Consider the following 27,493-nt stretch of genomic DNA (forward strand, 5'->3'; position numbering starts at 1 on the left):
TAAAGTTGTTACCAAAGAAGGTGAGAGATCTAGGATGAAATACAGGAAGAGCTATAGCTTCTGATTGCAGTGTGAGCACTCAGGCAACCCAGCAGCTTTACAGCCACTACTACCAAGGCGCACTGGGCAGAGTACAGGGAGCTTCCTGGTAGGCAGATAGGCAGCCGGAGAGGGAGGGATGTCCCTAGCTGCTTCCTCCAACAAGGACCCCAAGGACCCATAATAGTCCCTTTTTAAAGAAGCTGGGGAGGTACTCCAACCTGGTAGGCCCTTGGGATGAAACCACAGAAATCACACAGGGAACAGTTCAATTATATGTTTATTGTGGAGAATTTTACATGCAAGAACCCAAACTAGAGAGATGGCATCTGGAGGGAGAGCCAGTGGGGTAGGTGGACACTCTGATGTCACTCTAAGCCTTCCAAGCCTTGACCCACCCTCCAGAACCAGCTCTGCCCACAGAAACACAAGACAGTGATGAGACACCAGACTTCTGGGACAAAGAGACAACAAACTCAACACATTCCTCTTTTCAATAGCCCCCAACAATCCTGAGAACCCTCACAAATGAAGTGCAAGCTTTAGGAAATAAATACCATCCCTGCTACCCAGGAGAGCTTGGAGGTTTGGGACATGGCAGGAGCAGTTCTGATGCAGGGCTGACAGGTTCCCCAGAAGGTGCTTGGCAACCTGGGAAGCCAGGCTTGGACCCCTATGGGCAGGTGGGGTTGGAGATGGGCACAGGGCAGAATGGGGAGCATCTTTAGGTGGAAACATCTTCCTCTGGGAGTGGCTGGTGCCCTGTGGCTGCCCTGTATGGTGGAAGAACCCAGCTCTCCCAACAAGAGATGGTGGAGAGGCCAGGGGGCTGACCCAGCAGTGCAAGAAGCTGAGGCTGGGCTCAGCTTCTTCCTCATGCTGCTCTTCTCTTGGCTGAGCCATCAGTCAGAAGAGAGCTTGCAGCAGGGCTAATTGGGGGGTGGGGGTGTAGCAGCAAGAAGATGAGGGCAGGAGCCCATACCACTGGGCCACACAGAGGCCTGCCACCATTCTCGAAGCTGCACAGTGCTGTCAGGGGGTGGGTTCTTGCCTCCCAATGGGCTACAGTGAGAACCACAGGCCTGAGAGCACGGGGTGGGGAAGGGAGGGGCAGTGAGCCAAGGCACAGTCACTCACAGAGGGGGCTCATAGACAAAAATGACAGGACGGACAGACAGTCACATTCCCCTCTGACCAAGGCCAGCAACAAGTCCCTTGTCCCATGTACTAAGAAACAAGTAGGTCACTCTCAGCCCAGCCACAGTCCACCTGCTCGAGGCCTGGGCTGGAACCACTCTGTGGTAGTCTTGCCAGAGGCCACTGTGCTGGGGTCAAACTGCAAGCAGTGACTTTTGTTTGTTGCTTCCCACTGGCCAAAAAGGTAGGCAGGAGGTTACTCGTCACACCTCAGCACACAATGAACAAAATAAAGGTTAAACATATCCCCAAGAAAATATTTTGACAAAATAAATATTTTAACCTATAATCAGGTATAATTAGTGCTTATGAGGCATCCCAGCAATAATTTAGTGTAATTAAGTACATACTGTATCTGTGATTTCTAACACTTATGGAGGCAGATGGCTTGCACGGGTCCAGGTCCAGCTTTCCCAACTAGTTCTGCTCCTTACTAAGCTGGAGGCCTGAGGGGTATGCCCCCCACATGGAGGGTGAGGGAGGATCACAGGCCCCAGGACAGGGCAACCCATAAGGGATGAGTAAAACCCCCTTCAGGGCAGCTGGGCCTGCCCTTGCTTCTGGTGTGGGCCTCAGCCTGCAGGTAGGGCAGCTACCTCTGGACAGGATGTGAACAGAGGTATGTGAAAGCCACCAGAGGGGCTGTTCCAGGCCAGGAAGGCAGGAGTTTCTTGTCTGCATGGCTAATGGCCTCCTGACAGCTCACAGGAGACCTCCAGTACCTGCTGCCTGTGGGGCAACCAGCTGGAGTCAGGGGATGGGAGCATCTCTGGACATGGGTACTAAGAGCAGCTTTGCTGGGGACCTCCTGAATTCAGGCAGGTCCCTGTACAGCCTTGCTTCCTACGGGAATTGATCGTCTTCTCTATGTAATACATAGGCAGGGAGGCTGCCTTTTCCCTCAGAAGATGCTGGCCTGCCTCCCTACCACTCACCAGCTCTGGCAGGCTAACAGAAGTGGGCTCTGACCCTCATAGGATCACCCCACCCGACTATGCAAGGACTAGCTCTCTGGGTATGTAGGCCCCCATGCCAGCAACCTCCCCTGTAGCTTAAGCCAACCAGCTCCCTTCAGAGGTCTTAACAGCCAAGTTTGCCTCAGGGGCTCTGCTCTTGAGAGACTGAGAGAGGGGCCTGGGTTGGCCAAGAGCTGGGAATCAGAAGGTGGAGTATGGCAGATGCTCAGAGGATTGGACAGGAAGCAGGCTGGCTGAACTTGGGAAGGTGCTTCCAGGATATCCTCTGCAATATGAGTATTATATCCCCTACTGGTTCTGTTAGATGGACCCAGTATGCAGGCCTCCTTCCTAGAGGCTGCTGGAGGGGTACTGGACAGCATGGAGTCCTGGGGCAGGACCATTCCTGCCCTCAGCCTTCACTGCAATCCTGGTTATAAGAGCATCACAAAGTGCTGCACTGGTATTTTATCCCTCAAAGCCTGGCCTCCTCTCTGTGATAAGGTTGATCTCTGGTGGTGACAGGGGGAAAGGATGATCACATCATGAACACGTGGTAACCTGGGGTGCCAGAGAGTACAGTGAGCAGGCCCTAAGACTCAGGAGGGGCTGCTGCTGCTACAACATTTGTTTTCTGATAATGGCAGCTTAGGGAAGGACAGGGTTGGACCAGGACATGGCTAATGCTGAGTCCATTGCCTAGGGCCAAAAAAACACCAGCAAGGACACAGAACAGGAGCAGGTGTCACCAGCCCCCATCTGCTCAGCCTTAGGCTGTGGCCTTCAAATGGGAAGTGGGGGCTAGGGGACATGTAAGGTGGGAGGGATCATTCTGTCAAGACAGCTGGGAAGGAGGCTGAAGCCCCTTCCAGGGAGGGCAGAAGGAACTTAGTGTCATTCTAGCCATTCAGTCATTTGGAGCCTCCAGACATGGTGCATAGCTGTTTGCTACCAGGCCTGGGTATGGAGGCTGCTACAGGCCAGGCCAGTGCTATGGGCATGGTACAAATGCAGCAAACCCACATCATCTTCCCACATATGCCGGAGCCATGCCTCTCATACAATCCTCTCCAACACCAGGGTCAGGTGTGGGGGTGATGTGCAAAGTATCCACGGGGGCCAGTTAGTTTGTAGCAGAGCTTGCTACTCAGCATGCCATGTGGCCAGAGTTTACAGGTTACATGCTGCCTCCCAGATGCCCTTGGCTGTCCCTATACCAAGAGCCAAAGGTCCTTCTGGGCCCTTTGGTTCAAGACTTAGCTGCTGAACCAGCACAGGCATGAGGAAGGAGCTGGCAGCCTACAGAGTCCTCTAAAGTGCCAACACATAAAGTGTCACAAGGTGACACACAGTCCAAGGAAAGAGACTGAGCCTATGGGCACAACTGAGCCTTGCTCCACACCAAGCCCTTTCTGGAAGAGCGGGGCACAGGGGAACAGCATGCCTGAGGAAAGCCACTGAACCAGGAGGAGGTGGGCGCATGTGGCAGGAATAGAACCTGACCCATCTCTATTGGAGATAATGAAGGGGACAGTTCAGATGCTCTGCTCAGGATTACCAAGTGGGGGCTGCCCTTCTTGGGGCTGGGCCACTGGTTCTTCCTGGGATGACCCAAGGCCAGTGGAGCCCATGCAGGTAGGGGAAGGAAGCCTCTGGCTGCCACTGTCCCACCACCTAGAGAAAAGAAGGTGACAAAAGCTGGTCCTGACTAGGAGAGGTCTGGGAGCAAACACAGTGGTGTTTCCATGGAGACACAGGTGTGCAGGCCGAGGGGCTGGGGAGCAGTGGCCAGTGCCCGTGTCCACTAGGGGAACCAGCAGTGCCCTGCCAATCAAGGGAGGCAAACCACAGAACAGCTCACAGGGCAAAGAGGGCATCCTCAGACCGCTCTGGCTTCTTTCGACCAGAAGGGTTGGAGGCTGGCGCAGGGGCTTCCATAGGGGGTGAGGGAAGGTCAGGAACCATTTCAGCAGCTTTGGCTCTTTCTTCCAGGAACTTATCAAACTCTGCAATATAAACCAAGGCAAGGCACAGGGTTAGTGGGAGATACAGCCTTCTTGTTTTCTAGGGTATGCTTTATTTCTCCCCACGGAGTCCAACCCAGCAGGAGATCTCCACCTCTAGCTTGAGAGGTTACCATGTTGCCCTAGAGGGCAGCTCTGTCCAGAGGCAGGAATGGCAGGGCAAGCTGCGGGTCAGCACCATTGATTCTGTGCCTTTCCAGCTTGGGGAATCCATCTCAGCAAAGTTAGTCCTCTCTCCCATATCTACTCGCAAGGCAAGCAGGAAGCCCAACTTGAAGCTGATGATAGGGAAAGGATCTGACAGCCCGCAGGCTCTGTAGGAAAAGTTTGGGGAAACACAACCCAGAGAACTTGCCCCATCAAGGTCTTAGATCTCTATTTCCCAAATCAGCATAGGGCCAGGGAGGGATGAGGGAAGGATTCTTTTTTTTTGGGGGGGGGGTCCGTTCATGGGGCCTGAACTCTGGGTCTGGGCGCTATCCTTCAGCTCTTCAGCTCAAGGCTAGCACTCTACCACTTGAGCCACAGCGCCACTTCCGGCTTTTTTCTTTTTGCTTATGTGGTGCTGAGGAATCGAACCCAGGGCCTCATGCATGCAAAGCAAGCGCTCTACCACTGAGCCATCTTCCCAGCCCCGGAAGGAGGATTCTTTACTGGGTCTCTACCTGGCCTGACTGACCAGGGTTGGGACCCAAATGGCAAGCTGTGGCAACTATTAGTTTTCCCAGTGAAAAATCATGTTTTGTTTTGTTTTTCCCCTTAAAGGAGAAGGGAGATGTTACTTCCTATATCATCACAACCCTGAAGGACACAGCTCAGAGACTTAACACTTATAAAAACTTTGGCAACAAAGGCTCTATGAAGAGGTGGGCCCAGTACTTGTATAGCCCCAGAGACTAGGGTGGAAGAGAAAAGGGGCCTGCAAGGTCACTGGCTGGGCTTACCTTCACTTGTGACACCCTCTTCCAGGTCATCGCCCTTCTGTTGGAGGAGCAGATAGAGTAGCATTAGGGCTTGTCCTAGCCTTGCCTGCCCAGCCACCTCTGCCCATCCATGACCACTTAATTGGCACTTCTCAAAACAAACAAAACTTTATTTTTGTAATAGCAAAATACTGCTCTTCTTATTAGAAGCAGAAATTTTGTTAAACAACAACAACAACAAAAAAGATAAAGGGAATAGGAAACCAAACCAAACAGGTTCTAAGTTTTGATCCCTCATAAGGGCCAGAAAAAAATTTTTAAAAGTATAAGCTGGGGTGAGGATAAGACCCCACCCATTGATTCTTTGAAGGCTCTGGACAGAAGCCAGGGTAGTCACAGGAGGCTGAGGTGTACCAGTGTCTCCAGATGTGCTCCTCTGTGCAGTATCTGCTCACTGTCAGTGTGGGGTTCTGGGAAGACACTGTTCCCAGCAATAGCTAGGGGCTATTGGAGCCTGGATTGCCCCCCACCCCACCAGTTGGTACTTTGGCAGTGGGAGCTCTGTCTCCTGGAAGCCTGAATAGAGCCTTCCCCTGTGGTCTAGACCTGAATCCTCCTGCCAGCCCCTTGAAGGGAGTCTGCTGGGAACATTGTTAGACAAGATTCTCCTTTCTTTCTTTCTTTTTTTTTTTTGGGGGGGGTCCAATCGAGGGTCCTGAACTCTGGGCCTGGGCACTGTCCCTCAGCTCTTCAGCTCAAGGCTAGCGCTCTACCACTTGAACCACAGTGCCACTTCCGGCTTTTTTTCTTTTGTGCTTATGTGGTGCTGAGGAATCGAACCCAGGGCCTCATGCATTCAAGGCTAGCTCTCTACCACTGAGCCACCTTCCCAGCCCAAGATTCTCCTGAGTCTTAGGTCCCTTGAAAAGGGAGGGCTTCAGCACTTCCTGCTCTTCCTCTGTGAAGGAAGCTATTTCTTTTCTGAGCATCCTTTAGGAAAAAACATGGGGCACTTTTTCCGCCCCCTGACACCAGGTTAGCTGTCTCTTTTAGCTAGTGAGTGTCTGTGGAAAGCCTGGCCTTCCAGGAAGGGGAGGGATCCTGATTGTCAGAGGCCTGCTCTCCTCTTGTGGAAGATGGCCCAGTCACTAGCCTGGGTCTCTAGATCTGGGAAGAATTCAACCTAGCCCATGACCCTGGGAAAGCCACATCTCCCCACAGGAAACTTCACTGGACACTGACCAATTCCTTCCCTTCCCAGAGCTACAAACTTTGTAAGGAACAGAGGGATGAACCTGTAACCATTTTCAGATGCATAACATCCTTGGCTTTCATCCTGTTTCTTAGAATGGAGATAACACTCTTTGGGGGAAGGTTTTTTTTCCCCCCCAAAAAAGCACTAGAAGATACTGGGCAGGGGGATGACAGTGAATTAAAAAAGAAATCCTCTCAATTCATCTCTCTATATTTCACAATTAAAAAAAAAAGGACTGAGGACATAGCTCAGAGATATACTTGTCTAGCATGCACAATGTCATGACTTCTGTCCCCAGCACCGCAAAAACAGAAATTGAAATAAAAATAAAACAGAAAAATTACATCTAAAAATGAAAACAAAAACAAACAGGAAATACTCCCCTAGCCCCCAAGCACACACCTCCTTGAAATCAATCCAGAGGAGTCAACCAACGCTGGGTCAGCAGCTTTGCTCCCAGACAGTGGGATGTCAGGAAGGACCTGCCCACACCTGTGCAGGACTGTGTGGATGAGGAACTGTACCCTGAGCCCCACCCATCACTGGCCTCCAGAAGTCTTCCACAGCACCCCTTGCCGAGGCCAAGCACTGGGAAGGAAGGTGGCTGCAGAGGCTGTGATAGACCTGACCCTCCTCCACCCACAGATGGGGGCTCATCAGCCCCCCATCCTCAGAAGAACTTCTGCCTAGCCACTCCCCGTACACAAAGTATAAAAATTGAGTCTCACCAGGTCCGTCCTGAGCCACACCTCAATGTCGTCCATGACAGAGGGCTGCGAAACGGGGATCTATGGAGGCGGCAAGCAGCGGGACCAGGCAGCCCCCACACAGCCAGGCAGAAGAAGACAGAACACCGGAACAAAATAAATCGTCAAAAAGCAACCCCCAAATGAAACCAAAATGTACACAGCAAAACAAAAAAAAAAAAAAACAAAAAAACACAATTGCATGGCACGCAGTGCAGCACAGGGCAGCCATATGTGAAATGGCAGGTGAGGAAAGCAAAGGAGGTGGCAAACAGTCAGAAGCAGAGGCCCGTGGCAAGGAAGTACACATTCTTAATATGGATAACTTTTTGACTGCATGTGTCTCTTCTTGTAATCACAGGTACAAAGCACCTTCTACTCTCAAGAATGTGGTTGTCTTATAGTAGTCATGACAGCCCAGGAGAACCAATTGCCCTGAATCAAGCCCAGCCCAGGGAGTGACTCCAGGAGCCAAGAGGGGCCTCCCCCATACTCAGAGTGGGATGCAGGTATCAACCAGCCTTGGAAGACACCTGAGGCTCTGTTGGCTCTGTTTAATAGGTTGCCAAATCCATCTGTCTGGATTATATTCTAAGTGGAAGGAGGAGCCAGAGGCTAGAGCTCCACTGGCTTGGGTGTGGCATGGTTGACAGAAAGGAGGCCTGCTTTACTACCAATAGAAATGTGGCTAAAATGAGGGTTTTAGTGACAAAGGGAACTGCAAGGCTTCACTGCTAAAACGAAGGCTTTGGTGACAAAAAGACTGCGAGGCTTTAGTCTTTATGTCTCCTCAGAGGGGGAAAAATAATCACACAGTAGCTCTGAACACAAGTTTCCTTTAGTCTCATGCTTTCTACTTTCAACAGTAGTCTCCTGCAGTCAAAGAAAAGAAGTTCACTGAGAACTGGGAGCAGTGACCAGGGCACTGGCGAGGTGACAGGGCTCCCCCACAAACCTAATAGATGCCTGACAAATTACAACCTGGACTTTTGAGCCTCAGGCAGAGATTCTGAAAAATTCATGTGACTAAAACAATTTATGTTGTCAACTATGATGTGATAAGAAGTGAAAGTGGCCTTTAACCCCTTCGAAGCCACTTTAATGAGATAATTGGCACCCAGTCCAGACAAATAAGGTGATGGCCCTTAGTCAAGGACCTTGTTCCTTACCTATCCTGGGCCTAGGAAGTAATTTTGGAGAAGAGGGGAATGTCTTAATTGACTACTATTTCTAGAAAAGAAAAGCTAGTGTACACCTATTGCTGTCTATACCTCAATGTCCTAGAGTAATGATAAAGTTTAAACAAGCAGTAAGAAGACTGTGTCAGTGTAAACTAATTCTAAAAAATGACTCAGCCTTAACCAAGGAAAAACAGAAAATTCCTAGAACCAGCCCTGATCTAACTAGTCTTGGAGGCTGACATCTGCTCCCGAAGAGGGAAGGGTTTGGGACTTCAGGTGGAGCATGCACAGTCTGAGCAGGTGCCTGCAGTGTTGTGAGAGCCCCTCCCTCCCTCTGTGAGCTGTCAACCCAGGCTCTGAACCTGCTCTGTGTCCTATCTGCAACCAGACGTGGGCAGTCACATAAGTATTTTCAGAATGCCAAACTACCCACTGACCAGATTAGAAGAATCTCTCTATGTTGCCATTTTATCCTTTCTGGGGGACTGCAGACTGTTGAACTGAAAACATTCCTGCGAGTTCTTACCACCCTGATATGAATGCTAGGGATAAAATATGTGACTACTCACTCAGGGTGGGGACATGAATGCTCCATGGCTGTGCCAACAGTGCTTAAGGCAGGCACCCACCTTCCCTGTCAAAGAGCAGCAGGACACAGCGGGTGCAGCCTGCTATCCGATGCTTGCTGGCAGGCCTTCTGCCTTGACACATTCCTGGAACAAGGAGATGCCATTTTCATGATCTTGATGCCTCTAAATCATAATGCCTGGCTCAGAGAGGATGTGTGCCATGCTGAGTCCCAACACCAAGGCTCAGCCAACCCCTCAGCTGCTAGAGCACTCTTACATGGCCTTCCTTTGTTTGTATGTATGCAGCATAAACCACCCAGAAGAAACTGAGACTCCATGTACTGAGCTTTTCCCTTCTTTTTTTTTTTTTTCTCCTTTGTAGTACCTAGGATGGAACCCAGAGTTTCATGCATGCTAGGCAAGCTCTACCACTGAGCTTCTTTTCTGATGTGTTGCTAAAATTTGAAAAAAGCCTCTAAGAGAAGCTGGGTGTGATGGTACACACCTGCAATGCCCAAACTCACAAGGCTAAGGAATGCTAGCTGTCAGTGGCTCATGACTGCACTCTTAGCTATTCAGGAGGCTTAGGTCTGAAGATTGCAGTTCAAACTCAGCTGGGGCAAGAAAGTCCCTGAGACTCTTATCTCCAATAAAACCACTAAAAAGCCAGAAGTGGCGCTGTGGCTCAAGTGGTAGAACGCTAGCCTTGAGCTGAAGAGCTGAGAGACAGCGCCCAGGCCCAGAGTTCAGGCCCCACGACCGGACCCCCCCCCCAAAAAAAAAAAAGAAACTTTAAAAAGGCAGTAAGTAACCATGGGTTTAAAAATGTTTAGTTTTTTTTCCTTACAATTTTTTTTGTTACTATTAAACAACAGAAGGCTATTGGTGGAGCTCAGTGGCAGAATACTTGCCTAGTATGGATTTAATTTCCAGTGAGGTAAAAATAAATAAATCTTTGGATATGAGATCATGATTACATTTTCTTCTTTGAAGACTAATCTTGACAGATATCATGCAAAACAAAACATCAACAAAAAAACACCTTACACTATTGCTCTCTTCCCAGATGTACCTGAAACTTATGTGTAATGTGTGGAATGGCATCCTCCAGACAAGTCTGGGAGCCAGGCAGAGCATGAGAGGGAGAGCATAGGTAAGGGTGGTGCTGGGCTCCAGTTGGGCCACACCTCTCATTGGTGGAAGCTTGGGGTGAGTTGCTTCTCTTAGACCCTTCACTGAGTTGAAGAAACCTTTAGTTTCTTCACTGGGTAGTTCCAGCTTCTTTTGACCTAAGAAGCCTTAGACTTGTGGGTGAAAAGGCAGGCACAATTTCTTCATCTGTGGAATAAGGTGATTTATAAGGTTATATTTAATTTTCAACCCTCCTGGAGTCAGAATACCTTAGCTTCCAAGTTGGTGCTTCTGTTCCCTAATGCTGACACCCAAGGAAGTTAGAACATTGGAACTGACTTTATAGTAAAGCTACCAGGCCTCAGAACATGAACTTCTGAGGATCCAGGGTGCTGGTTACCAGGTGAGTTTGTCTAACATAAGACAGGATTGACTTTCTTGTGCTGGGATGTAAAGCCTTAGCTACAAAAATCTGCTCTGGTCAATAAGTGTCTGGAGTATTTTAACAGGGTCAAATCCCTTCTATTCATGCAAGTGCTAGGAGACCTAGACTGAACACATATACTGACATAAAAATATAACAGAGAGGCTGAGAGGGAGGAGATCCCTTTTCTAGGCTGGAGAGAAGGGAAGAACCCTGGCTAGAGAAGGGTTCTGAGTCTTAGGGGACTAAGTATCTCTACCCTGTGGTTTTAGACAAGTCCTCAGACCCTTGGAAGGCCTCAGCATCAATCTATCAGACCAGAGACTGGCCCAGAAGATCTCTAGGAGGCCTGTTGGCTTTGAAACACCATGGTTAAATGGTCTTGGGCACTGATCCGAGTGGCAGGCTGGCTCAAGGTGTCTGAAAAAAAGTAGGTATTGGACAAGGGAGACAAAGAAGAAAGATGTGAAGAGAGACTATAAAGGCAAGTGATAGAATGCTTGCTTAGTATGGAGCTTGCTCTGTGGAGCTCAGCATTGAGGGCCCTGTACACCCCTATCCCATGGGGACTAAAGCTTAAAGTTGAATCTTGTAAAGCGAGAAGCCGGGATAGCAGGGTGATTGCCCTGGTAACCTCTATCTGCACAGTAAAAATGAAACAGGCAACTCACATGCCCAGGAGGCAGATTCAGATCTGGGCGGTAGGCTGCTGTTTTGCTGCAGGTTCTTACCTGAAGGGCAGGTAATACTACCTTGTCTCAGGACAGAGAAGAGGTGCTGCCATCAGATCATCCCAGACAGTGCTCTCTGGGCTGTGTCTGGGGGTCTCCTAGGGTTACTGAAAAGGAGGGACATGGACAGTCCTAACTTTAAGCTAAGTTTTGTTGCAATAGGTTCTCTTCACTAACCTACTTTTGCTCTTGCTTTGACTTACATTTGTTTTCACCAGGACATCTTCCTGGTTCTGTAGCCTGCAAATAGGAGCTAGCCCCAGCTGATCATCAACCAGAAGAAGCAGAGATCAGGGGCCAGGGAGATAGGGAAGGATGAGCCATTGGCCCAGCACCAGCTCATACAGATCTCGTTTTAGTTCAGCTAGCAATGGACCTAACTTTTATGCTAGATAGCCAACAGCTGAAGTCTTAAGAGAAGAAGACCCTAATGAGGCACTCCTCCACAGCTGGACTCAAGTCCATTTGACTTTCAATGCGATGAGAGCAAGGGGAGGCTATGAAACTCACCCCATAACATTTCAGCTAGCCCAATGCGGGGAAGTGTCTAAAAGCCTCTGTCCTCAAGCAATAGTACAAAAAGTTTCCACGTAAGAATTTGTACTCAGGAAGTTTGGAAAGACTCGAGGTTTCTATACTATGGGGCATAAGGCGAAGCAATTAATAAACATTTTAATCATTTGAATATCATTAAAAACTGCAGGCAGGAGGGTGAGACACCAGGTTAGCTGTTAGTTGGGTTTGTTTCTGAGAAATTGGAGACTGGAGTGCTACTGAGGACAGGCATTAGGGAGGCAGCTAGTGTGGGTAGAGGCAGATGCTACCACTAGCTGCCAAGACCACACTCTGTAGTTTGAAGGGCAGTATCCTTTTTTGCAGGATTATTAGGCACAAGGGTACATGGGCTGGATCTTCCCAATTTGGACAGTGAATTACACATGGTTTCTAGGAACCTGTTCTAAGGTCAGAATCTACCATGTTCCTGAAGAAGCCTATGAGGGGTCTGGCCAGCTTACCCTTTGAGGAATGACGTTAGGGATGATGCAGGAACCACTGCTTTCTCATTCAAGGAGAGAGAGAGAGTGCTGCTAATGCAACTGCCATCAGCCCTTACATAGGCAGGTGGCCTTTGTGCTGCCTATATAGTCTTGGACCTTCTTGCCCTACCAGGCATCTGCCTGTCTTGGTTCTTCACCTGACCACATCCTGGCCAGTGTCCAGGGGTGATCCTGTGTCTTTCCCATCCCACCCACCTGGAAGGCAGAGCCCTACATATCCCTGTCTATCACCAGTTCTTCTCTGCATCCTCACTCACTCTGGCCCCACCACATGCACGTGGAGCTTTGGCTCTGTGTTGGAGGTGAACTGGTCACCCCAAGACAGTCAGGGTTGAGGTCATTTCTCTCCCAAGGCTATCCATCTGGCCCAGGGCTACCTGAAACAGATAAGGTAAGACAGTTCCTCCCAGGGTTCTATGCCTCAAAAGCACCTCTAATTAAGAACTAACTATGCTTAGGGAATTGAGTTCCTCCAACTTTGTCTTCTTTTAACTCTATCCCAACAGTTGGTGTGAATTTCTGTAAGAGGTTTCAAGTCCTTTGGGGAGCTTAAGTGAACATAAATAACCATTATAAAAGCCCACCAAGCCTAGGACTGCAAAATTCCCATTAGGCTAGAGAGTGCTGCCTTGATTAGCCAGAAAAGCCTTTTCCCTTACAATGGTGTCCTCATCCCCAAGCACAAGCCACAGTGGTCCTGCTTATCCTGGAAAAATGAATACTGCCAGCGTTCTAGAGATAGTCAAGAGGAGGGACCGGCCCTCCCCTCACTCCTGCTAGTATCACACATCATGAAGGCCCAGGGCCATGGGACCCAACCAAAACCCAGAGGTATTTCTGGGGCTGAAAGCCTGAGGCTTTAGAAGATTGTATATAAATAGGAGGGGAAATTTGGCACCCCTGTCAGAAGGAGCGAGTATGACTGTATCCCATCTGATCACAAGGGCTAGGCAGGTGGCAAGAGGAAGGCACTGTTACACAGGTAAGGGGCTAGGGTGGGCAGCGGGCTTGCTCAGCTGTGGCTCCTCACCATTCCTTGGGACATGAGCCAGCTGTCTATGGGCTCCAGGTCAGAGTCCCCACCTTTCCCTCTCTGCTGGGCCAAGGACAGAAAGGTCCCAGAAAGAAAAGTCACAGCAAGACCCATGATAAAGAAGTCATAGCATATATTGTGGAAATAGAAAAGTTACTGTTCAGATTTGATGGTTAGTCCTGTAAGGAAATGTGATCAGATGTCCCCCCACCCCCCACCCAGGAACATCCTCTTACCTGCTTGGAAAAAAGAAGGAAAGTTTAGTAGCCATGAATCCCAGCAGGATAATAAATACTCATACCGACTACTGAACATCTGGAAAGTCTCTGAGGTCACAAGTTACCCTAGACTGCTTCTCATGCATTTAGAGACACCAGGCAGGATGAGCAAGGGATCCCATGGAAAAATTCAATTTTTTTTTTTTTTTTTGGTCAGTCATGGGCTTGAACTCTGTGCCTGGGTGCGGTCCCTCAGCTCTTCAGCTCAAGGCTAGTGCTCTACCACTTGAGCCACAGTGCCACTTCTGGCTTTTTCTGTTTATGTGTTGTTGAGGAATCGAACCCAGGGCTTCATGCACCTCATGAGGCGAGCACTCTACCACTGAGCCAACTTCCCAGCCTGAAAAAAATCCAATTCTACAAGACTATTTCTACATTTTCCTTATTCCTGATTTTTTTTTCTTTTCTTTCTGTTAGTCTGTTCTTTCCCTAAATTCTTAATTTGAATGCTGTTGGATATATCTTTTATTGCTTATTTATTTATTTTATTTTTGTTTTTGTGGGTTGGGAATGGAACCCAAGGCCTTGAAAATGCTAGGCAAGCAGTTTACAACTGAATTACATCCCTAGCCCTATACTCTTAATTAAATAAAATTTTTATGTGTGTATGCTGGTCTTGGGGCTTGAACTCAGGGCCTAGGTGCTGTCTCTGAGCTTTTCTGCTCAAGGCTGGCACTCTACCACTTGAGCTATAGTTCTACTTCCAGCTTTTTGGTAGTTAATTGGAGATAAAAGTCTCACAGACTTTCCTTCCCAGGCTGGCTTTGAACTGTGATCCTCTCAGATCTGAGCCTCCTGAGTAGCTAAGATTACAGGTATGAGCCACCAGTGTCTAGCTACTGTCTTTTTCTAAGTGATAGAAATATTTAAAGTAGGGACAGTTGACATGATAGGATCTTACTGTGGAGGTGTGAGTGTACAACATGCTCTCCTTCTTTATTGTGCTCTCAATTTCTCTCTTGGCCCACTTTTCTTTTCCAGGTCAACATGGCTTGGGAGGGGCCAAGAGAGCCTATACAATGTATGTGTAGACACATACACAGACACACATAGCCAACACATGTCCAGCCACCTTGCTGAGGCTGTGCCTAGCCCTGGTGAGCAGCAACAGGAGAAACTATGCCTATCACCAAGGGGCAAACTTGCTAGAGTTAAGACCTTTGAAATTAAGGAGCCAGGCCAAGACACACACTCAAAGGGTAAAGGGTGAGAAGTCATCCACATCTCCCGGACTTGGACCCAAGCCTGGGTACTGATAACAGCAGGGGTGAGGCAGAACATATGTTGGCATGATGGGGCAAGCCCTAGAACCAGAATGGACAGCAAACAGCCTTGCTGATAGATGAAGTTAATCTAGGCCAGGCCAGGGCCAGGCAGAAGGAGGGGGCACCCTCACGAAGCAGTTTGCTGGCAGACCTCAGCCCAGCTCTCTAATGCCAGGTTAGGTGCCAGGACAATCTAGCTAATGGGAAAATGAGCTATGACTTGCATGGATGGGGAATGGCACTGATGGTCCCTGCTATAGAAGAGTAGGGTGCTGAGAACCCAAGGCAGCTGGCCAGTTCTTCTGCGCCCCCTGGTGACAAGTGCCAAGGATGCATGTTTTCAGATCAAGTTGGCTTGGGAGTTTTTTCCCTATGGGTAAACTTTCTCATGACATCAGGCAGAAGCCAGACAGCCTGTCTGGGCCCACTTAAACAAGAACTGCAAGAGGCAAGGAACCGGTATTTGGGAAGCAGAGAGCCCTATGCAAACCTTCCTGTCCAGCAGACGGGTAGGTATTGCTTCCTTCCAGCCAGGCCTAGGGGTCCTGGCAGGAGTTCCAGCTGTGTTAGACAGTTGTCATGGCAACCCTCCTCTTCCCTGTCCTGCAAACATGAATGCATTCATATACCTTCTAGTTAGGCTCACAGAGAAAAATCTTGTAAGAAGTATTAGACATTAACACTTTAGCCTTCTATGATATGAAGTTGTAAAGAACCTTGGCTGTATTTTGGGGATGCAGATGCCACCCTCCACTTCAAAGTGTCTCCCTCCTTGGCTTTGTTTTTTCCAAGCCTGGAGTTTTCCAAGGCAGCCTCCTAGCCTCCTCTAACTTCCTTAGCTCCCCAAACAAGTCCTGACCACCAAATTGCCTTCTACTAGCATTGGCACTGCTTGGCTAGGCCAGCTGCCAACGGTCATCAGAGTGACTCAGATCAGCATTCACCTTCCTTATGAAGGAAATGCACACTCCCAAGGCCTTGTCACGTGTGGGGAGAATCCTATGTGCACATAGAATAGGAGCTATGAAGCTGGACACTCCTAGGGTAGAATCCCCATATGCTTCTGCTCTCCAAGAATCCCTTGGTTTGTCTGCTGCCTCTCTGGTTGGTTTCCTCTTGTGTATTACAGGAATGTTACCTCACAGTGTAGGGAGACTCAATGAGGCATTATTTGGTGGTACATAGTTACTTTAAGCATCTCTCTGGCAGCGCAGCAAGTCCTGACTATCTACATAAGCAAGCAGCTGCCGAATTATCCAGATAGCTTTGCCAAATGGCTTGTCTTTCCCTCCAGAAGACTCCGGGTAGAAGAACAGTTGAAGACCTACCACTTCCGAGTTCTGTTTCCGACTGTCTAATGCAGAAGCGAGTCCTCCAACAGCCTGAGGATCCTCATAGGTGACCCTAGAGAAAGTGGTGGGAACAGAGGTGAGTTCTTCCCCCAGTGATCTCAGGAGGTGGGATGGAGATCTCTAATTACTTTCTATCCCTTGGTACCTTCTTTGTGTGACCTTGGACTTGGGTATAGGTTGAAGGTTCATGCTGTCTTCCTGCAGCTGAAGCAAAGAGGCTGGCTTTTAGCACAAGTTTACCACCCAACTCCTCTGGGACCTGGAATATTGTGTGTTTCAAGGTCCCATTCTTGAATAACAATACAAGGGCCTCTCTGTCAGGATGTCAAATGTGTCCCAAAACTCCTCAGAGGATGGAGTTTACATAAAGGCAAAGTAATATTAATTCTGATTTTATAAGCAGCACCCACCTTTAGGCTAAACAGAAAGCTCAAAGTATGTTCTATGCCTAAGATACAGGGGTTTGTGTATTTTGGAATCAACTCTTTCAATTCCATATGGCTCATCCTTGCCAGAATTATTGCTGGAGAAGTCTCTTCCCTAACCACTTATTTTAGGCAGCTGAATCTTTTTATTTGCTTGCAATAGGGTGGCTTCAATCTCTTGGTCCTCCTGGCTTAGTCTCTCACATGCTGGAATTATAGCTATGTACTACCGTGCCCAGCAGGCAGCTAAATCTTACTACTAGGAACCTGTCTGGGTCACTGTCTGGCTGTACCCTCCCAAGTCTGAACTCCTGAATGTGAGGAACTTGAGCAAGGCAGTGCCTCATTCACAGCATGGGCAGGAAAGAAAGAAACATAGTCTCTTGTGACTGAAAGAAGAATGACACCACAGTCAACCCCAAGGGCAGAGGAGAGTGGAAGGAGGGGAGCTGGAATTCATTGAGTACCAGCAGTGAATGCCAAGTCCTCACAGCTATATTTTAAAGTTCCTGGCAGTCTTGGATCTGGTAAATAAAAGGCTTCTTTGTGATGGCCTGGGACTAGGCCTGAGTCCACTCTCCCTCACCCTCCAATATCTTTTGATAGCACTGGAAGGGGCCCCACATACGTCTTGCGCTGCTCTGCCAAGGAGTTCCCTCTGGTCTGGGCAAACATGTCAAAGCCGTCACGAGGATTACACTGTTGGAGTGAACTAAGGGTACCACTGACGCTCTCTGTCCCCAAGTCTGTGACAACAAAACAAGAGACAGATAGAACAAAATCTGAATTATGAACCTGGTGGTAGGCCCCAAGGCCAGCAGTTCAGCCGGTAGATTAAGAGCCTACAGGGGGACAGGGCTATTCTCAGCACTCCTGAGACAGGGCAGGCTCAGGAAGGGGGGGGTGGAAGCAGGACAGCCACTGCTCCTAAGGCTGATCAAGGAAAAAAACAGGAGATTAGAGTTAGAAGGGAGGCTGCTGGCAATGACAGCAAGGACAAGGGCCATCATATTTCACCATTTCTACCATGACGTTGTCAGAGTGCCCTGTGTTCATTGAATCACATTATCTAAGGACTTGGGCCATTCACTCATTGTTTTGTTTTTGTGCTGGTCCTGGAACTTGAACTCAGGGCCTGGGCACTACCCCTGAGCTTTTTTGCTCAAAGCTAGTACTCTACTACTTGAGCCACAGCTCTACTTCTGGCTTTTTTTGGTGATTAATTGGAGATTAGAGATTCACAGGCTTTCCTACTCCAGCTGGCTTTGAACCATGATCCTTAGATCTGAGCCTCCTGAGTAGCTAGGATTACAGGCATGAGCCACCAGTACTGGGATTCATTCATTTGGCAGATACCCTTTATGTACCTGCCATGTTCAGAGACACACCTCCAAGGGACCAAGGTGGAATTTGACATGGTTCTGGCCTCAGGAGCTCACTAAGTAATTGAATAGATAGGTATAAATGAATATATATTTATATGTATATGCATACGAATTCATACATATACAAACATATGTATTTATGTGTAGGTATGTCGTATACTTTCTTCTTTCTTTCTTTCTTTCTTTCTTTTTTGCCAGTCTTGGGGCTTGAACTCAGGGCCTGGGCACTGTCCCTGAGCCTCTCTGTACTCAAGGCTAGTACTCTACCACTTGAGCCACAGCACTACCTCTGACTTTTTTTGTGTATGTGGTACTGAGGAATCGAATCCAGGACTAGTCAAGCCCTGGATGCTAGTCAAGCACTCTACCACTAAGCCACATTCCCAGCCCATATACATACTTTCACTATGGAAAACTAGAGTTTTTTCTTTTTCAGATCATGGAACACTTTAGATTGCTGGTATAGTTTGAGGAGGGCAATTAAGTCGGTGTTCCTATTCCTGTTTTTCAACCCACTGCAGACATTACCAATCGATCACAGATTCCTTTTTTTGGGTCCTGATGTTGCTTTAGCATTCTTTTCAACTTGTGTTCTAAGAAGCTTCACTGTGAGGAGAAACCTATTTGACATCCTCAGCCTAGTTAATAGTGAAAAATCACTTCAACCTCAGATTTCACTAAAATAAAGTAGGGTTTTTTGTTTTTTTTCTTTTTTTAACAATTAGGCAGGCACCAGCGGCTCATGCATGTAATTGTAGCTACTCAGGAGGCTGAGATATGAGAATCACCATTTGAAGCCAGCCAGAGCAGTAAAGTCCATAAGACTCTTATTCCAATTAACCACCAGAAAAACCAGAAGTGGCACTGTGACTCAAGTGGTGGAGTACTAGCCTTGAGCTGTAGAGCTAAAGGACAGCACCCAGGCCCCGAGTTCAAGCCCCATGACAATAAATAAATAAAATAAAAAAATAAAGGAACAACTTACAAACCCTTGGAACCTCCCCCATGTCTGCTTTCCAACACAGATTTAAACTTCAAATTTAGGGTAAGAAATTAAGGAACTAAAGGAAATACATTTGGCTGGGACTCAGGAACATACTTTCACATGGATTTCCTAAAAGACTCTCTTCTAGCCTTCCAACAAAGGGAGAAACATTGAGACACTCACCCAAACCTGCGAGCTGAGAGGAAAGGGAAGATGGGGGTGCTGTGCTCCCCACCATGGGGCTCACCACAGCAGGAGAGCCAGGACCCAGGTCTATTAAGTTGTCTTCAGTAACTTCATTCAGTACCTGTCAGGACATGAAATGGGCAATGAGATCCAAGCCCTTGAGTTAGTTTTGAGGTAAAAGCGGGTAGAGACCTATGCTAGACTATGCTTAAGGAAAGGCATCATTCACTGCCCAACACAGATGCAAAGTAGTTCTCCTTACCCACCTTTAGGGCCAACAGTGGGCCTAGGCTGTTGGTGAGCTCCATGCCTGAGCTTCCTCCCCTTCCTCACTTACAGGAGGCACAATGAGTCACCAGGGTAGTGACTGCCCTGGGAACTTAAAGCAGGTTTCCTTCCGCTATCCTATTGGGGTACTTGCTGGCTCTCCCTCTGTTTTTCTTTAAACAGAACTTGCTCTGCAGCTACCTAAGCATTTTAGTGTCTGTTTAAAAAACAAGAAACAAGCTGGGCACTGGTGGCTCACGCCTGTAATCCTAGCTACTCAGGAGGCTGAGATCTGAGGATCGCGGTTCAAAGCCAGCCCAAGCAGGAAAGACCCTGAGACTCCTATCTCCAATAAACCACCAGAAAACCGGAAGTGGTGCTGTAGCTCAAGTGGTAGAGCGCTCGCCTTGATCTGAAGAGCTGAGGGACAGCACTCAGGCCCAGAGTTCAAGCCCCACGACCGACCAAAAAAAAAACAAGACACAAACCCAGAAGCCCAACTAGGGTAGCTCGTGTGTGTGTGTGTGTGTGTGTGTGTGTGTGTGTGTATGGGGGGTGTGCTACCTCAGGAGATGAGGAAGGTATAAAGGACACTTACTCCATTGCTGGTGTTCTGAACTGATCGGCCCGACCTGTACCGCTCGAACCTATCAGAGAAGGGAAAGTAGAAGTAAGAAGTGTGCAAAGCCCTGCTGGCTATGCTCATGACTTGTGAAAAATATAGGGAACCCAAGAGAGGCCAAATTTCCTGTGAAAAGGACCAAACATTGGGGGAGTAGAGCGGACTCCACACTTAACCAACTTTGCCATGTCTTTCTCTATGTGGAGCTCCAGCTTCTCTGAGTTGGTATCAGGGACTAGGGGGTGGCTGGGACCTGGAGGCCACCAGAAGCATCTGATGTTCCTCTGGCCTCTGGAGGAGAGGTTATTCCAACCATTTTGCCTCAGGCATCCCATATATCTGTCTATAAAGCCAGGCTGAAAGGGTATAGGCTTCCTTACTTCAAAGAGCTCTGCTAGAGAGCAATTAGCGCTTGTGGTTAAAATGCCCCTAGCTCAGTCTTTGCAAGAAAGGAACAGGTAGAACAGAAACAGCTTAGAAGAGGGTAGCACAGGGCTCTAGCCACAGCTGGAGGAAAGGCTCACCAGGAACTGTGAAGAGCTTTGGGCTGCTTCCCATCCCCATCAGGGGGCTGTCAGGATAGTAGAGCATCTCCTGTACCCTGAGTGAATGTATGGCTGCAGATGTGGGTTACTGCAGAAAGCATTTCTCCTGCTACCACCAAGCCATCCTCATACCAGATGGGGGATAAATGAGCAGTTGTGAGGATCATATGGGGGACAGTAGACCCTGTGCTGCATCATGTTTAAATATTCCAAATGCCATAAGCAAAGAGGCAGCCAAGTGATTTTCTCCAGGCACTGTCAGAGAAATCAGGCTTTACAGAGGCACAATGGTCTATGTTGCCCCTTCCCCATCTTGTCACATCAAGTACCTAGAGACAAAGGATCCTCTGGAGATAAAGTCTGGCTAGAGTGTCCAGGATGATTTTAAGAAAGACTTGTCTGTCCAAGCATGGTGACACACACATGTAATCCCAACACTTGGGAGGCAGAAGCAAGAGGATTATGAGTTTCAGGAGGGTCTACACTACACAGCAAAACCCTGTTTCCAAACAACAAAACACCACCTCATCAAATAAATAACCAAATAAATCAAAACCTGGGTTCTGGTAGCTCACACCTATAATCATAGCTATACCGACGGTAGAAATCTGGGGATCATAGTTCATGGCCAGTTTGGGCAGACACATCTATAACTCTTTCCTGCAATTAGCCAGCAAAAATTGAAGCATAGCTCAAGTGGTAGAACACTAACGGCAGGAAAAAAGACAAGTGTTTTAACTGTTAAAACCCAAGCCCACCTCGAATGAGGAAACCACACAGCAAGACTAGGGGGTGGTAGGTTTTGAGCAAGGGCCTTCAGATCTGCTTCTGTCCTTGGACTGACACATTGGAGGCTGATGGGAGTCCCCACATTCCTACTGGCAGAGGTGTCTTTGTCTGTCAGATGAGCACAGGACCACCAAGCCCTACTGCCACAGTCAGAAGCTAAGGCAACTGTAGGCGTGACAACCACATTACCCTCAAGCACTCAAATACAGTATCTGTCTTTTGACCCTAATTGATGCCAAATCCTGTTCTCCTGACAAATCAATGCAGTAAGCTGGTGCACAAACAGCCAAGACTGCAAATCTCCAGGGGATTCAAGCTACTGTCAGGCCCTCTGGAGCCTAGTCAAGGTCTTTTCTGGTCCTGACTCTGGGTCATCAGAAAAGCCTAAAGTGTTTCATCAGGAGCAGGGATAGGAGCTGTGCTTAGCATTGTATTTAAAACTAGGTCCAGATGAGACATTTTGAACTTCGTCCCCAAAAATGCTTTGGAAAAGGAGACAAATTTGCAGGTTTGTTACTTCAAGCCTCCAAGTGATATGGCTGCAGAAAGAACTGAAAGGAGTGTGTTTCCTGAGGAGCAGTGATGGAGCAGCAGCACTCCGCACTCCCACCCTGCCTGCTTCTCCCCAGAATACTCCAGACAGGCTGACATTTACAAAGATCTTCTTTTTTTTCTAGATGGAAAAGAGGAAATCCTTTTTCTTAGTAGAGATCCCCCCCCCTTAATCCTTTTCAAATTCAAAAGATCATCAAAGGAGCAGGTGTAGCAGCTCCAGGCCCAGACAACTCCTCCCTCCCCCAGTCCTAGCTTTACCTCCCTGCGGCTGGGGTGATGGGGGAAAAGGCAGAGCAGCTTGAGGCTTACAAAGGGCAGAGCTGAGTTCTGCACATCAACTACCTGCTGCTCAGTTCTCAGGAGAACAAGAAGCATTTTCTCTGTCATCTGGGGAACAAATTAGCATCTCTGATGAGTATTTTCCAACTCTAATCTTTTCCCAGCTCTCTTTCTTTCCCTCCCCCTAGCTTATGAAAGAAATCTCTCTGTTATGGCATCAATCTTTTCAAGTGGAAAAAAAAAAAAAAAGGACTCTGGCCCCCACCTCTCATAGCGGAGGAAGACATTGTTGAGGTCGTCATTGACGTGCAGTAATTCCTCGGTGACCTCCTCATTGGACACGCGGGAGATGAGCTCTACGATGCGGTGCTGCATGGCCCGGCAGGTCCTGTTTAGCTCCTAGGGAACACACACACCTCTGCACAGCCTGCTGGGAATGCTTTTTGTCACATTCTATTGCCTTTGAAAAGATTTGTACTGATTCTTTAAAGTCACGGAAGGAGTACATGCTTGTTCATAAAACCAGACGTGCAGAGAATGCAAAGTAACAGCTCCCACCTCGCCACCTCCCCTCCTGCCTCCGAGGAAACAAGTAGAGGGACAAATGTGCACAGATTCGTACTGTTTTGTGAATATGTTTGTACAGATCATTTAAAAAGATATAATAATGTGATTCTCTGTGGCTTTTTTTTTCTCAACAAAATCTTTCAAGCCCTTCTCACCATTACTTTCCTCATTCCTTTGTGTGTGTATCACAACATGGCTCACGTTCTGCTACTGTCTAGCATGGGGTCTCTCTTTTTTAGGTTAGCCCAAATAATGCAGCAATGAACATTTGTATAACTATATGCTTACATACTTTAACAGGTACTGTCATGGCATAAGTTTGTCAGAAGTGCAGTTTCTGGGTGACAGAGTATGTATGGTATTTAGAATATTGATTAGTAACAGTAAAAGATCCTCTGAAAATACAGATCAGCTTACTTAATACTGCCAGTAATGGCATGAGATATATGTATATCTATCTCTCTATCTATCTCTCTGTATTTTTTTTGTCGGTTGTGGGGCCTGAACTCTGGGCCTGGGCACTGTCCCTCAGCTCTTCAGCTCAAGGCTAGCGCTATACCACTTGAGCCACAGCACTGTTTCTGGCTTTTTCTGCTTATGTGGTGCTGAGGAATTGAACCCAGGGCCTCATGCATGCAAGGTAAGCACTCTTCCTAGCCCCCATGAGAATATTTTATGACTGAATTAGGTAACTTTGGTGACATGTCTGTCACCTTGCTATCTCAGAAGCTCTGCAATCTCCCTGCTGGCTAAAGATGACACTTGCTTCCCCCCCATCCCGTCCCCCCCAGTCACCACAGAGGTCCTCTTGACCTTTAGAAGCAATCCTCTTGAACATGGCTTGGCTTCCATGATTCAGTCCTGACCCAGAGCAACTGCTTCCCTGGTACTCTTGTTTGAACTTGTTTGTGGGGCTTCCTCACACACTTGCCAGGCCCCACCCTCTTGAATGCCAGTCTGAGGACGTTACCTAGTAAAGAAGTGGCAGGTCTGTAGGGTGGCCCTTCAGCCTTCCCAACTACCGGAGATGCCTAAGAACAAAATTCTCAGCCCCAGGGTCCACTAGGATCCAGGCAGGTGAGATGCTGTCCCCATTTATCCAGCCCTTGGGGAGAGCAGATGAGCCAGTGAGCTAAGGGGATAAAGAATGGAGACACTCTTCCTTCTCACAGCTGGGTCTCAGAGATATGTCAGCTTGAAAACATGTCTGGCAGAAGTAACCAATCTAGTCCCAGCAGGCACAGGAAATCTTTGCCTTTTTTTTTTTTTTTTGGTCTCATCATCTCACTGTCCAGGCTAGAAGGTCTTCTCTCTCACCAGACAGTAACCTCCTTGAGAGGGGAATTGTCACAGCCATCTGTGTATGCCCTGAAGCCAGGCACTGAGCCTCACATAGTGAAAAGGCTCCAGTGGTTGTCTGCTGAATTAGATCACTGAGATGGTCAAGCATGTAAAGTAGGAAACCCAGGGTGCCCCTTCTGCAGTCTCCCTGGTTCCCAGTAATATAGCTCTCACAGGCAGAATTACCATCACTGAGCTCCCAGTGAGCTTCCCCTCAGATAGCAACTCAGGTCTCTCTTCCCATCTCTGCAGGGTCATGACTGATACATAGGGGCCTACTCTCCAAGAGCACTTAAGAGAATGAGTGAATGAAGATAGTTTGCATTCCTTCTGCCCACCTCAGTCCAAAGTATCAGCACTTTTTATCTCACTACTGCAGGGTGTGTATCCTGCAGGTGAGAGTACAGTGAGGCCCTCAACAGGCTGCTTCTGCTCTTTCTCTTCCCATGGTGTTCAACCTTGGGGCTCTCTCTCTGAGAGTGACAGCAGCTGAGAAATGAAGCCTGTCCCAGGTATATTACCCTATGATCATCTCAGTACAGCTGTATTTATTGGAACAGAAGAAATCTGGAATCAGGCAGCTGGGTACATATAAGTTTAGTGCTCATCTTGACCAAAAGCTTTCTTGGAGACTCCTCGACTGTGGGTCTGCCACCTCGCTAGGCCTGTTTCTCTGGTCACGTTAATGTTTCCCCTTTGTCCTGGTTCTACCCTCTGCACAGTCACAATGGTGCTGTCAGTCTATTTGATCATTGAGGAAAGAAGCCTAGTATCTGGTTCTCTGAACAGACTCCCATCCTAGGTTTTAGAGAAGGCAGTGTCGTTCCTGAAGCAGACTCTCTAGGGCCCATGCTCTCAAGCAGAGGCAGACACCCTCCCCCCAGGCCCAGAACAAAAAGTACAGCCCTGTCTGGTGCTTATGGCCCAACAGCAAGCTCTGGGTTAGGGGAGGGAAGGACAACAGTCAGATCTCATCAGGACTGAAGGCCAACAGGTAAAATTCAGACCAATGAGTTAGAAGTCTGGAGCATATTGTGGGAGACAATTCCAATGCTCTACAGAAGCTTGGAGTATCACTGCCTAGAGCCCATGGATAATCTCCAAACATACCTCAGATTCAAGGATGGCAGGTGGCCTTGGGCACTCATCACACTGCTCAGGAGCCCTAGAAGTTGGCACTGGCAAGCCATGTCCCTTCTTTTCTATCCACTCCTATGTATCCTTTAGAACCTCAGGTTATTTTTTCCATCCCAGTACTTCATCATATAAACTCTCTCTCTCTCTCTCCCTTCCTCTCTTCCTCCTTCCCTCCCTCCCTTTCTTTCTTTTACCTTCTCTTTCTTTTTTTCCCTTTCTTTTCTTTTTTCTTTTTTGCTAGTCCTAGGTCTTGAACTCAGGGCTTACACAATGTCACTGTTTTTTTTTTTTTTGGTTGGTCGTGGGGCTTGCACTCTGGGCCTAAGAGCTGTCTTCAGCTCAAGGTGAGATCTCTACCGCTTGAGCCACAGCACTACTTCTGGTTTTCCAGTGGTTTATTGGAGATAAGAGTCTCTTGGAGTTTCCTGCCCGGGCTGGCTTTGAACTGTAATCCACAGATCTTAGCCTCCTGAGTAGCTAGGATTACAGCCACTGGCACTCAGCTTGTTTTTGTTTTTTCGCTTAAAGCTAGCACTCTACTACTTGAGCCACATCTCTACTTCTGGCTTTTTGGTGGTTAACTGTAGATAAGAGTCTCACAGACTTTTCTGCCCAGGCTGGCTTCAAACAGTGGTCTTCAGATCTCAGCCTTCTGAGGAGCAAGGATTACAAGTGAGAGCCACCAGTACCTGGTGATCACGTAAATTTTCAAACAAAGCAAAGTAAATATACCATCACCTATACTCTGATTTTTGCCACATCTCCCACTTACCCATACTCCCATATACTGGAAATGTTTTCTGGGGACCCCTATCCATTTCTTCTCCCTTAAAGACTACAAAACATTCCAGGTACAGCTTGACAGCAGCTGTCATCTTAGATTGTAATGAGAGGTCCTATAGCAGAGCCTCCAAGTGATGACCAGACATACCCTACCCCAGACAGCAGAAGTCCAGGACAGAATTATGCTGACAGATGGCAATTAGGTCTAGATGAGAATCATGCAGAACTCCTTAGCAGACTACAGGGAGTGCCTCAGAAACTAAGCCAGTGCAGTGGCTCATGCCTGTAATCCCAATTACTCAGGAGGTAGAGTTAGGAAGATCATGGTTCAAGGTCAGCCCAGGCAAAAGCTTAAGACCTATCTGAAAAACAAACTAAAAGAAAAATGACTAGAGGCATGGCCAAAGTAGCAGATAGGTTCTGAGTTCAAATCTTAGCATTGTGAAAAATCAAGCATTCAAACAAGCAAACAAAACATAGCTACAAATCCCCTAAGCATTAGGACCCCTGGATGGGAGTGGGCAGGGACTTGTCTCTATCTTTCCCACAGAGCCTGCCCCAGCTGGGTGCTGGGGAGTGAGCAGCAGCAACAGACTGGTTAGTGCTCTCCACTTCTCCAGGACTCTGGCCTCTCCCTGTGTAAAATAAGAGGGCTGTGTACTTCAAACCTGAAGCATTCTTCAGAGTGCCAGTGAGGTGACCCAGCAGTCTCCAGGCCGCCTGCTCCACCGCAGGGGAGGCAGCTCTGCTCGTACCTATTTTGCACACTGCCATACTCTGTAGAATTCTGTTTTTAGAAGAAGGGGTTCCCATCAATTTCAAAACCTTTGGGGAGTGCTATAAGGACTTCTGCAGCTCTCACATTATGACCTCAGCTTGGAGACTCAAGATATAGACTGTAGTAATCTTATGGACACTAAGCACCAGAAACCTATGTCCTGGCCTTGCAATTGCTGCCTCTTTCCCCACTGCCCTCCTGTTGGGGTAGTGGCTGGAACAGTCTGCACTCTGTAAGCAGTTTCACAGGCTTCATTTTGGGGTGGCATCTCAACAGCTTTTCCAAGTGCTCCACTTAGAGATAGACCCAAAGACCATCCTGGACCTTCTCGTTTTTGTTTTGTTTATTTGCCAGTCATGGTACCTGAACTCTGGGCCTGGGCACTGTCCCTCAGCTCTTCAGCTCAAGGCTAGCACTCTACCACTTGAGCCACAGCACCACTTCCAGCTTTTTCTGCTTATGTGGTGCTGAGGAATCGAACCCAGGGCCTCAAGCATGCAAGGCAAGCGCTCTACCACTGAGCCACCTTCCCAGCCCCCATCCTGGACCTTCTCTATCAGTCATCTCTGCACACAGAAAATTCTACCATTGGGCTGGGAAGGTGGCTCAGTGGTAGAGCGCTTGCCTTGCATGCTTGAGGCCCTGGGTTCGATTCCTCAGCACCACATAAGCACAAAGAAAAAAGCC

The 27,493-nt window shown here is 48.1% G+C and overlaps 1 protein-coding gene across 3 annotated transcripts in view; it reads right to left on the reverse strand.

Annotated features, from left to right (window-relative positions):
- Nucleotides 1–301: 301 nt before the first annotated feature.
- Nucleotides 302–27,493, reverse strand: part of Tom1l2 (target of myb1 like 2 membrane trafficking protein) — a 142,483-nt gene continuing 115,291 nt past the window's right edge. For all 3 annotated transcript variants that reach the window (XM_013016495.1, XM_013016496.1, XM_013016494.1), the window contains 8 exons: nt 22,466–22,599; nt 20,009–20,057; nt 19,141–19,264; nt 17,216–17,333; nt 16,139–16,214; nt 7,123–7,182; nt 5,161–5,197; nt 302–4,198 (listed from right to left, as the gene is read on the reverse strand). In XM_013016495.1, coding sequence (XP_012871949.1) covers nt 4,050–4,198; nt 5,161–5,197; nt 7,123–7,182; nt 16,139–16,214; nt 17,216–17,333; nt 19,141–19,264; nt 20,009–20,057; nt 22,466–22,599 — 747 coding nt within the window. In that variant the 3' untranslated portion in view covers nt 302–4,049. The remainder of the gene's footprint in view (nt 4,199–5,160; nt 5,198–7,122; nt 7,183–16,138; nt 16,215–17,215; nt 17,334–19,140; nt 19,265–20,008; nt 20,058–22,465; nt 22,600–27,493) is intronic.

Source organism: Dipodomys ordii, unplaced genomic scaffold (genome assembly GCF_000151885.1).
Source record: "Dipodomys ordii isolate 6190 unplaced genomic scaffold, Dord_2.0 Scaffold31, whole genome shotgun sequence".
Lineage (NCBI taxonomy): Eukaryota > Metazoa > Chordata > Mammalia > Rodentia > Heteromyidae > Dipodomys > Dipodomys ordii.